This window comes from Cryptotermes secundus, unplaced genomic scaffold (genome assembly GCF_002891405.2).
Source record: "Cryptotermes secundus unplaced genomic scaffold, Csec_1.0 scaffold128, whole genome shotgun sequence".
NCBI lineage: Eukaryota > Metazoa > Arthropoda > Insecta > Blattodea > Kalotermitidae > Cryptotermes > Cryptotermes secundus.
Genome location: NW_019726222.1, coordinates 401,590 through 413,628, shown reverse-complemented (window position 1 = coordinate 413,628; position 12,039 = coordinate 401,590). Strand labels below are relative to the sequence as shown.

Sequence of the window (12,039 nt, the reverse complement as noted above, 5' to 3'; positions counted from 1 at the left end):
GTGGCGTGCATGGGGGATCTTGGAGACAGAGGATGGGGTGATATGAACTGGATTCATCTGGCTCAGGATAGATATCAGTAGTGGGCCCTTGTGAACACAGAAATGAACCTTCGGGTTCCAAAAAATATCTGGAAATTCTTGAATGCCTGAACGATAGTGGCGGCTTCTCAAGGAGGGCCCATTTCCATGGAGTTAGTTAATTACTGATAGCCGTTGAAACATACTGAGAACTATTTCGACATATCAAGCAGATTACAGAGACAAAACCCCAAAGACATTTCGATTAAAAATGGTTTTCATACGCATACAGGTCGATCATTGAGTTTCTCTTTCTGTTCCTTTGGCTTAACAACTCAATTCGTTTTCCATATGACCGCCTGCCATATATGCCAATATACCAGAGATTAAAATACAAAGATATCATTAAACGCGATGTCCAGTAAAATGTCCCAATATGAAGCTACAGTGAATACATAAAATAACATTGGTTTAGAAAGACGGCTGTCACCATAGAAATAGATGATTTTTCATGACGTATCATATCGTATACTCTGACTTGAAAATATTTTCTCAGAATGAAACCACGTTTTACTTGACAAGAACGACACAACACATGAAGGATAGCAAAATACACGTATGGCCTACATAGCGGTCATTAAACGCAACTCGGGAACCTAAAAACCCAAAACTATGTGTTTACTACACTATTTCATAAGATTATCGAAAGAACCAGGTAGAATTAAAATACATTTCTTTGTATCAAGTTCAGATTTTACTATACGCAGATTCACATTATAGAATTTTAGTTTCATTTCTACACAGATTCTTTGCATAAACTTTCTCAAATTCATTATTCATGCCAAAAAAAAAGAAAGAAAGAAAGAAAGAAAGAAAGAAACTTGACTCATTTCGGGTTCTCCTGCAAAAATGTGACGCACGCAATCTTATGATTTATGAAGGCTGATCCTAGCTGAGCGACTGGCGGCTTCTCAATAAGGTCTCCGCCATGCAGTTAATATTACTCCTACCTCAGAATTTCGCAGATTCGCCAGACTGCAATCGTAAATCGTGTAGAATTAAAAGTTACTAAGGTGGGTGAGTCCGAGCGGTCTAAGGCATGTACTGTCTTCGCTCGCTTGGAAACCGGGATCGTTGGTTCGAATCCCACTCAGGGCATGGATGTTTAGTTTGTGTGTGTGCGTTTTTCTGTGTCTGTGTACAGGTAGAGGCCTTGCGACGAGCTGATCACCCGCCCAAGGAGTCCTACCGAATGTGGAAGATCTAGAGAAACCGAAGTGAACGGAGAAGTTCATGGAGGTAGGCCTAGGCCCACTGGGGCTGTAGTGCCCAAGGAAAAAAAAAACGTGGCAGAGTAATTCTAATGGTGTCACTCTGAAATTTACGCGTACGAAAAGCGGACAATCCTGAACATGTTAGAGGACAGACATCAGAGAGAGGTCACTTCGCAAGCCTGCCGCTCCTTGAGGTATATGGAAGTGGGTCATAACGCTAAACATGGAACCCCGTAAAATTGTTCAAGCCGTAGATGAACGTGTAGAGAGGCAGAGGACGATGCTCCTAAACGCAGTTTTCAGAACGAAATATGTCTGAGATATTTCCACCAACTAAATACGAAGCCACAATCGTAGTTTTTCTCTATACATCATAAATGAAAACGTAAGGTGTAACACAAAACATCGGTTCCAGAATTCTGTCTCATAAAAAAATGCAACACTTCATTACGATCCTCATAAGCAGTAGTCAATTTGAGTGAATAGCTTTCATTCAATTTAACATTGGCCGTCTAACGACCAACTTCAATCTCCTTGCCCGGAGAACAATTCTTCTTACCATATTAAATTTGAAGTTTAGAGGCATGAAAATTTAGATTGTGTACTAATGGGGGTATGAAACCGTGTAGTCTCGTAGGTCTTCACTAAAGTTTCGGAAGAACTTTCAGGCTTCTTCTTCTACCCTGAAGATGGAGGTATGAGATTTTTCCGAAACACTAGTAATCATATTTTTCCGAAAGACTAGTAAACATCTACTAGGCCACACCATGTCATAACACAAAAGACCATAATCTGAATGTATTCCACTAATTATCATCACATAAAGTTTTAAGTCATTTGAAGGAGAAAGCTCTAGATCGCCTTAAATGGAGGAATTGTTTTGGAAGAGACTGTGGACCTGTCGTCTTGACAGATTACTGATGATGATGATGAAAGTTTTAAATACCTGCTACCTCACCGGATAACCACAGCACTTGCGTATATAATATTCCAAAATAAGAGTTTAGGCTTTAACATGATAGATGCCATGTCTTGAACACTTTATACAATTTGGTATTATCGAAAAACTATATAAAAGTTGGTTTAAGAAACGCCATCAGGTGCCCTTCAGAAACTATACCAGAAACTGCATTAATTCCCAATACTAGATCATTGTAAAAGAATTACCGTTACCGTGTAAAGACAACTACGGACCTCCTAAATAAACAAACTACATGGCTTTAGTCCACAAGCGAACTGTAGCGACCGAGCGACCGCCGCTTGTCGGCAAAGTTAGTGCCAAATTTGAAGGATTAGGGGGTGTCGAGTGATCAGAGCAACGAATCCCCACGGCCGTTACTTTCAGTGGTCGAGCGGTCAGAGTTCCCGGCTACAGATCCAGAGGTCCCGGGTTAGATTCCCGGCGATACCAAATTTTCTGAGAAGTAGTGGGTCTGGAACGGGGTCCACCCAGTCTCGTGAGGATAACTGAGGAGCTATTTCAAGGAAATAGCGGCTCCGGTCTAGAAAACGGTCCTGCTTCATCTTGATATTTCTTTACTCATTTCATGCACAGGTTCATTAATTTAAATTAACTCTCGAATTCTGGAGATATTTCTGAAACTGAAAATACTGGCACAACTCAATATTTATCATAGTTTCCCACATAAAGCACAATAGATCAATCGCATTTAGAGCACGGATCTTAGTAACGGAAATGTGTCCGCTCAGGACACGAAAGTTCCCGCTCAGATATCAATTCGCTTTATCAGCGCTGACTACCCAACTGGGGCATGGAACGAATTGTCAACGAGCACTGCCCATAATACATGGGTCGGACAACATTCTGTGGGCCACACACTCCGTGACACTGACATCATTTTGATAACGCTCAAGGTAACGTTACCTCGACGTTATGATGCTTTCCGTTTCGTTCTTTACTACTTTTGTTATTATTATTTCCACTCGTATTCATCCCGCTAATACTGCAACTCCCAAGTCATCCAGTACGAAAGCAACTTTCATGATTACTCAAAAGAGATTAGGATTATACGGAGAGGCCTAAAAGTCAGTTAACTGGACAGTACGACAGTACGTAAAATGTACACTAAAATACGCTGGAAATTTCTTTCTTAGTTACTGAATTTCCAAAAATTGTTCGAAATGAGTTCCTGCGTGTTCAAAGCTGGGATACCGTTCTACAGATTGACTTGCAGCTTTAAATCTCAACATTCCCGTAATTACAAGAGAATATTTTAGGTTAACTGAATTTTGGGCCATTTTGCAGATCAACTTCCCCCTCCGGACGCTGTCTGCCCCGCTTTTATAAAATGCAGCCATACCCTTCGCCAAGTATTATTATGGTAACATCAGGGGGTCTGGGCTTGAATAGGGCATGTGGCACGCGTGTAGGCCATGGTGAAATTTTATTCTCAAATCTTGACGGGAAAACATCATTTGAGAAACTTAGGGACAGATGGGAAGACAATATTAAAATGGATCTTAAAATAAATATGGTGCTGTGGGCTGGACTTCCGTGCCTGAGGACAAAACAGTGAGAGCTCTTGTGAAGACGGAAATGAACCTTGAGGTTGCATTAAAATCCAACAATTAACTTCTCAAGAAGGGCTTTATTCTACCGTGTTGGTTCACATATCTCGATACAACTGGAAACAGTTATCCAATAACTGGATATAATACAGAATGTAAGCTTGTGTCATTTTTATGTACTGGATTCACCTCCTACAACAGACATCCGTGTGTTCTCCTTATATTCACAAGTTTAAACATAAGTGCGATATTATAAGACATACGCCTCGTTCGCAGGATTAACTGCAAATGTATTCCAGGACTTGAACGAGCTCACTCACTCACTCACTCACTCACTCATGGACCTCATGGAGCTGAGCCCTTCTTGAGGAGCCGCCAATTATGCAGCTACTCAACAATTTCCCAGCATTTTATGGAGTCCGGAGGTTTATTAACGTGTTCACGAGAGCCCTTCAGTGGTCCCTAGCCTGAGCCACATCAATCCAGTCCACACCATCCCATCCGATCTCTCTAAGATCCATTTTAATATTGTCCACCCACCTACGCCTTGGTCTTCCCAGTGGTCTCTTTCCTTCTGGCTTTCCCACCAATAGCCTATACGCAATCCTCCTCTCCCAATTCGTGCTACGTGTCCTGCCCATCGCATCCTCCTTGACTTGATGATTCTAATTACACTTGGAGAAGAGTACAGGAGTATGGAGCTCCTCATTATGCAGTTTTCTCCATCCTCCTGTCACTTCATCTCTCTTCGGTCCGAATATTCTCCTCAACACTCTGTTCTCAGACACCCTCAGTCTATGTTCCTCCTTTAATGTCAGAGACCAAGTTTCACACCCATACAAAACAACAGGCAAAATCAGTAGCCAAGAATTTTACGTTAACATGAATGTCTTGATTTTGGCGAGTTATGGTAATAACAGAACCTACTGGGATATACAGGACAATGTCAGATGTTTAAGCGAATGACGTAACTAAGGAACAGGCAGCGTTGCAGTGCAGTGCGGCACTGAGGTGTGTACAGCCGTTACTCTGCAATGGGGGAACAAACAACGGTGTTACGCAAGAAGTTTGTAGGTAAAGGATCGGTAAACACGTTCTCGCTGCAACGAATACCAACACAATAGAGATACTGTTAGAAACGGTGTTTTCTATTCGGTCCTTGCAAAGCGGTTATAAGGAAGACAATGTGGGCGACACAGTTGCAACTTGTCAGCTAAAAGTCAGCTTGTGAAGAGAAGACTATGATATTTTTTTAAATGGCCACCAGCCTGAAAGTAGTCAGTTGAGAGTTGAGCTCTGCACAGGAGGCTGTGAAGAAATGACCTGAGAGCGTGAAGCTAAAGAATCTCCACTGTTAGAAACCGTTGCTAAGGAAAGGCTGATGAAGAAACAGCAGGCTGGTAAAAGGCTTAAAGTGTGCTGTGGTGATTTGTAAAGTGTGGAGATTATTGATAGCACTGTAATTACTTGTATTTCAGAATGGTGTGTATAAGCCGTCAATAAATCCATTCCTCAACCCATACCCCGTTGAGAGTCACCCATAAATCGTGAGAGCATTATTATAGTGCAACTCGACATCTCAAATACAACTTAATTTGTAACTTACTTCTCTAGACCGATTTGCTGTGGAGGAGGAGGAGGCTTGCTGATATATGCAGTCAGTATACAGACAATATTGTACTTCTGCATCCTGTTACATTCCTATTAATCTTCGGTGGACAATTGCTTTCACCGTCCAAATGCAGCGTCCCCATCATTGTCTTCTGTCCTACGTACACTCTTCTACAGCATGTTTCGGCCTCACGCGACCATCCTCAGGCACTGTCGCTTCGAGTTGCGTGTGGAGAGTGTTGTTACTTTCAATAAGAATCCTCTACAATCCATACAAAGCTGGAACCTGCATTTTACAAGCAGCGCACTGCCAACTATGTGGGATATGTTCCTTTCTTCATCTTATTTTGTCTGTGGTGTGCTGGTTGGTGTCGCTCCTTGTTGAACTATTCTGGCCAACGGGTTCCACACGCGACTGAATTGCAGTGGCAGTGCAACAATTTTAGTAAGAGTAACTACACCTGTAGATGCCGTAGATGCGTGTGAGTAGGATATAAGGCAAGAACAGAAACGTTGCATTTGGACGGTGAAAGAAACTTATATACCGAAGAATAACAGTTTTCATGTGTTGCCTTCTCGTCATCGTGATCAAAAGAATATCCGTTTATTTATATCTGAACTTGTATACTCAGGGGCACGCGGTAGCGTAGTTAGTTGAGGCACTATGTTACAAGCCGGAAGGTTGCGGGTTCGAGTCCGATGAAGTGGATTTCCTCAATTGACCTAATCTTTCCAGCCGCATTATAGCCCTAGGGTCCACTCAGCCTCTAACAGAAATAAGTACCAGGAATCTTTCTGGGGAGTAAAGCGCGGCCGGCACGTAAGGCTGACAACCTTACCGCCATCTTTGTGCCGACTGTCTAGAAAATGTGGGACCCTCAACGTCTCACAACCCTATGGGCCTCCATGACCTGTTACAGGGACAGCTTTTTATACTCACAATTACCGAGGATCCTCTGCTCTGTTGCTCTGGTCATGGTGTCAGTTTCGGAAAATTTAGAAAATTAGCCTAATGCTGAACTGGAGAACTGATCATAATTTTTAAATTCGTAAATATATCAACAATTTCACTGCTTCTTTTTTTTAGAGAGAGAGGGTGGGTTTCCCCACGATGCACCGCGACCAGTTTGATCTATTGTGCTTCCCTCTATGATATTCTACCAGTCTCTTTACCCTACCGATAAATGGTGCGTACCATCAGTCCCGCCGAGCAAGCGAGTTCGGCCACTTGCTTAGCGCTGTCTATAATGCTTCCCCCATCTATCAGAGGCCTTAGAGACTATTGTTGGGCGGGAAACGTCCTGGAATTTGGCTCAGTGATCCCCTTTGGGGATATGAGGTTTTTTACGTGCCGTAAAGTTACGACACGGGACACACAGCTTAAAGTCCCTCCCGGAGGACTTGTTCCCTGAATTTTTCCGCCCTTAAAAATTCGACGACATCCGCCGAGTATTTGAACCCACGTACCACGAGTCATGAGGTGGGAACGTTACCTCTAGACTACGGAGGCCGCTACTCATTGCCTTGGCTATCGAAGAAATCACTGAAGACCTCAATTCTGGCAGTCTGACGCTGCTTACCTGAAGGACAATATGGGTCGAGTTGTCAGTCGTTATGCCTTGCAGATTAAACACAAAATACTGCTCTGCCATCCTTTCTGGGCTGAAAGAGCAAGCGTTCTTATACAACTTACTGAACTCCATAACATGGAAGAATATAAGGGGCTTGGGAGGAAAATAATGCCCGTTTTTGAACTCTACACCGAAAGAAGATAGTCAGTTCAGCGCTCCGGCTAACTTTGACTCGAATAAGGAATAGCCGTTCTGAATGTAGCAACAAAGCGAGAAATTTAAATGCTGTGGTAGTAATGGTGGAATTATTCACAGTAAGTAGCAGCACATTTACTTACAATAACCATCTTAAAACGTCTGTCAGCGTTGTCAGGAGAAGAAATAATAAACCTTTTTCCACTGCCAGAATTTAAGATTCTGGAAACGACGATTACAAATAAAATTAAGGTTCAAGAAAATATTCGGAGAATAAATCATGGATTGTACTTCTTATTCTGGACGAAAACTGGTACCATTGCATCTACTTCCCAACCCGATTAAGTGTTGTTTTGTGCGGGTATGATACTCGGTAACTTGCTTTGGTGTAAGTATGAAGTGTGTTAAAAAAAGTGAGACGGAATAGCTCAGTTTAAATTACCGGTTGGATGACCGTGGAATTGGGTTTCGATTCCCGACAGTGAAAAGGCTTCTTTTACTACTCAACAGTATCCAAATCGGCCCTGGAGCCCAACCAGCGTCATATCCGAAGAGAAACTAGAGCCCTTTCCGAGAAGATCAAGCTGCATATAGCATTTTTAAGTGAAAACCCCTTGGAAAACGACCACGTGGTGGGCAAAGAAGAAGACGGGAGCATAATATTATGATGGATTTTAGTGAGAAACACTGCAAGGATCAAGCCGGGTAGAAGGGCCGTGCCATAGCTCAACCGGTTAGTCGCTGGCTTCCTACCGCGGGGGCTTGGGTTCGATCCCGGGTCTGGTCAAGTGGGATTTGTGGTGAACAAAGTGGCCCTGGGTCAGGTTTTCTCCGAGTAGTTCGGTTTCCCCTGCCAATCTTCATTCCACCAACTGCTCCACAATCACCCTCACCTATCATCTTGGACTGGTACAATAGGCCAGAAGTGGCCGCAGTAGAAGGGACATACTCCCACCCCACTAGCAATAAATAATAAGACGGGTAGAACTGGCTCATGTTCGTGCCCAACGTCGGGCTTGGTGACGGCGTTGAACCCACTGTGACAGTCGGTATTTTTAATAGGCTTATATAGGATTGCGCCAACCTTCCTTGTAAGTCTTTACCTTAATTTAAAGGATTCAGAATATTCTTTTATGACCTACAAAGTATGACTGCCGCCATGTACCTAGCATGATGCTTACAGTATCTGGCTTCTGTGCCCCTTAATTCGCAATATCTGACACTCTTATGACGCAACCGCTTGAGACCGGGCAAGTGGGGTACAGACTTACATTAGGGATACACCCATGCTAGTCTCGGCAGAGACCTCGACTGACAAAAGGTATTTTCGTGGTTTACTCAGTTCCTCCAGGCAAATTCCGGGGACAGTACCTTACTTTGAGCCACAGCCGCTTCCTTCCATGTCCTTTCCAATTCATTATTCATTGATACACAATTATTTGACGCTACATAATTTTACTGATTTTTTTCCCCTTGGCACTACAGCCCCAGTGGGCCTAGGCCTACCTCCATGAACTTCTCCGTTCACTTCGGTTTTTCTAGATCATACACATTCGGTAGGACTCCTTGGGCGGGTGATCAGCTCGTCGCAAGGCCTCTACCTGTACATAAACACAGAAAAATGCACACACACAAACTAAACATCCATGCACTGAGTGGGAATCGAACCCACGATCCCGGTTTCGAAGCGAGCGAAGACAGTACATGCCTTAGACCGCTCGGCTACTGTGACCGGAAATTTTACTGACCGTGTCGTTAAATAAGGTACAAATACAATTAAAATAAAAGAAAAAAGAAAATTAGTGGCTTTAGTCCGCAAGTGAACTATACCGACCGAGCGACTGCCGCTTGTCAGCGAAGTTTAGTGCCAACTTTAGCGGATAGAGAGTGTCGCGTGGTCAGTGCAACGGATCCACAGGCCGTTAATTTCGGTTTTCTAGACCGGAGCCGCTATTTTTTCCATTCAAATAGCTCCTCAATTATCATCACGAGGCTGAGTGGACCTCGTTCCGGGCCCACTTCTTCTCAGAAAATCTGGTAGCGCCGGGAATCGAACCCGCAATCTCTGGATCTGTAGCCAGGAACTCTGACCACTAGACCACAATGGCGGTCCTTTCGAAATTCGGTAAGTAACAAATATTTACATAATTTGAAGCTCAAAAACTTTGGAATTAATTTTACTGGTACATGAACGTGTTTATTTACTTATATCTTCGAAAACATGAAGTAGAACAAGTAGGCAACCCCTTCCAATAATTAACTAAACTGACAGTCACTAGACGTGTACAGTAGTCAAAGATTCTTTTACGATACAGATCACATGCGTCTGGTGTGCTGAACTGATGGTCACTTATTTTAAAATTACTCATAATTCAAAATGTAAACAACGTTTCTATACATCAGTTCTTTTGGCTAAGCATTCCTAGAGAATGAAATTTCATTGTGCTGGTGGTGGTATACATATATATATATATCAGTGCTTGGCAAAAGGCCAGCAAGTGAAATCGTTTGGCACAACAAGAAATGCATTCACACAGACAGAACCGCCTCTTTCAAAACACATTTGTCACCATTAAAATCTAAAGATTGAACAAACTGAGGATTTCAGACTTTTTTTGGTGACTGGGACACTCTGGTGCAGGCCTCGACTGGGTACTGCACTTGCGACCAATGTATATTTCACCATGCTGTCTCATAGTGCTTGTACATGAACTCAATACACCATCGACTAGATACTAAGTAAATTCTTTACAAGGTCAGGTAATTATTATTTTGCAGCAGAAGTAAATAGCGGAAGTACTCACCAATATTTCCATTTCCTTGACACCCAACAATTAGCCATAAACTGATGAAAACACTGATCCATAACGAAGCTGGGTTCCACACCCCGTGCATTGCTGGTTCACGGGATGAAGTGATTTTCATGTGTCTGGAACGATTAACGCAGCAATGCTATTATTTACAGTTCACTGGAAGCCATCGCAGTTTCCGCTCACTTGTCTGACTTCGAACTCAGTCATCAACGCATGTTACCGAGTAATTTGCAGTTAGAGGTTAAGAATTGTGAGTGTGTCATAAGCGGTAATTATACAGAGGATAATTTCTCGTTTTGTGACAAACTGATTTTCGATGCAAACCAAAAATGAAAGTGACAAATTTGTACCGGAACTGCGACGAATTTTGTGGATTTGAGACTACCAGCTGTTTGCTGTGCGAATGGTAGTTTCCGAGAAGGAGAGGGATGTTCAGGGTGAGGGAGGAGTTTGTAAATGTATGTGTGTATGTAGGAGTGTGTAGGATTCGAGATCGATTTTCCAGCCGTCGTTGGTGCCGTCACCGGCCACTCTTATCGGCCACACAAAACTTCACAAGTCTTGTACCGAACTCACTGACAATGTAACATGATCACATTCAATACTGCTATTTGTTTTCACACAGGTGTCCTTTATCTACATTGACAAACAACCACACGCTACTCTCTTTCGCTGTACTGCTGAAAACAGACAAATTCAACTGTCAACTACACCGCCTAGTTGGCGAGTCTCATATTAAGATGGCGCCGTGCACATGCAGTTGACTCGCTCCTCGGTTTGACGTCATAACGCTCACTGTAGCAGGCCCGCCTTTCAAGAGGGCTTCTTCAAAGTCATACAGGTGTGCAGCATTTTGGCTTCGAGAGTGGGGGGGGGTACACTTATATCTGACAAGGTGTATACAGAAACCGTAGCCTCTTCTTGGCAAAATCTGAGCTGCAATATGTGGCACAATATGCTTATATTAATAAAATTATTATTATTAATTACGTGGGTCTCGTGTCGAAATAGCATGGCGCGTTCTTAGGTTGAGGATGGAGGAGACGGCCGTCGATATGAATATACTGCATAAACAGTAGCGGACAATCGTTAAACGGTGGTCATCCAGCTTGGGAACTGTGAGTGGGGCTAACTGCAAAAAAAGGATTTTTTTTTACAAACTGTTATACAGGGTCTCGGACTTGGATGGATTATTTGGAGTGACCTCAGCAAGAGAAAATGGATATGAAATTTGGCACATGGAATGTAAGGGACCTCTGTAGGGCAGGTTCACTGACGATAATGCAAGACAATTAGCAAAATACGCGTTAGACTACGTAGGTAGTGCAAGTCAGATGGGACATGCGCTGCACTGAACCAGCACACGAATATATATTTTTCTATATAAATGGGAGTGATAAACATGAATCAGGGACAAGACGATATAAATTTACTGGGGAATAACAAACATACCATAAGGAAAAATTGAGAAGCTCTAACTGACGCTAGTAAGTAGGATGGTCTAGATTCTTTTTTCTCTCTCTCCTTTACTGACAATCAGACTGTACACTCTATAGGTCAATGTGCTGATTGGTGTACAATTTAATAACTATTTATTGTACATTCTTCTGGCGTGTGCGGAATAAACATCCAGTGATGTTTTCCTTAGTTCGTTAGATTTGATGGCCAAATTCTTTTGAGTCTTCGATTTTGGTGAGGTTGTAGTAGTGGTTGAAGAAGTTAGTTGGAGTGATTTTCTAGTTTGCTGAAGTACTTGGTGTTGTTTTCTCGGATGACTTCTGTTACGTAAGGAGTTTTTAGATCTGTATGTAGGGTGCGGTTGGATACATACCATGGTGCGTTCGTGATGGATCGGAGTATTTTGGACTGGGCACGCTGTATAATGAATGGCGATGTTGGATTTGCTGGCGCAGCCCCAGAGTTCTAAGCCGTATGTGGTCTAGAAATGAGCATGGAAAAGACAAAGTACATGTTGATGTCTCGTCACCAGAGTACAGTGAAAAATCAAACACAAAGACAGCTAACAGA

At 42.8% G+C, this 12,039-nt stretch overlaps 1 protein-coding gene across 5 annotated transcripts in view; it reads right to left on the bottom strand.

The window, feature by feature from the left end:
• LOC111863873 (receptor-type tyrosine-protein phosphatase N2) overlaps positions 1-10,728 on the bottom strand; it is a 224,889-nt gene extending 214,161 nt beyond the window's left edge. For all 5 annotated transcript variants that reach the window (XR_002842680.2, XR_002842679.2, XR_002842681.2 and 2 more), the window contains exon 1: positions 10,003-10,728. Coding sequence is in view for 2 of the 5 variants with exons in the window: in XM_023850645.2 (XP_023706413.1) it covers positions 10,003-10,123 (121 nt within the window). In the remaining 3 variants the exon portion in view is untranslated. The remainder of the gene's footprint in view (positions 1-10,002) is intronic.
• Positions 10,729-12,039: the final 1,311 nt, after the last annotated feature.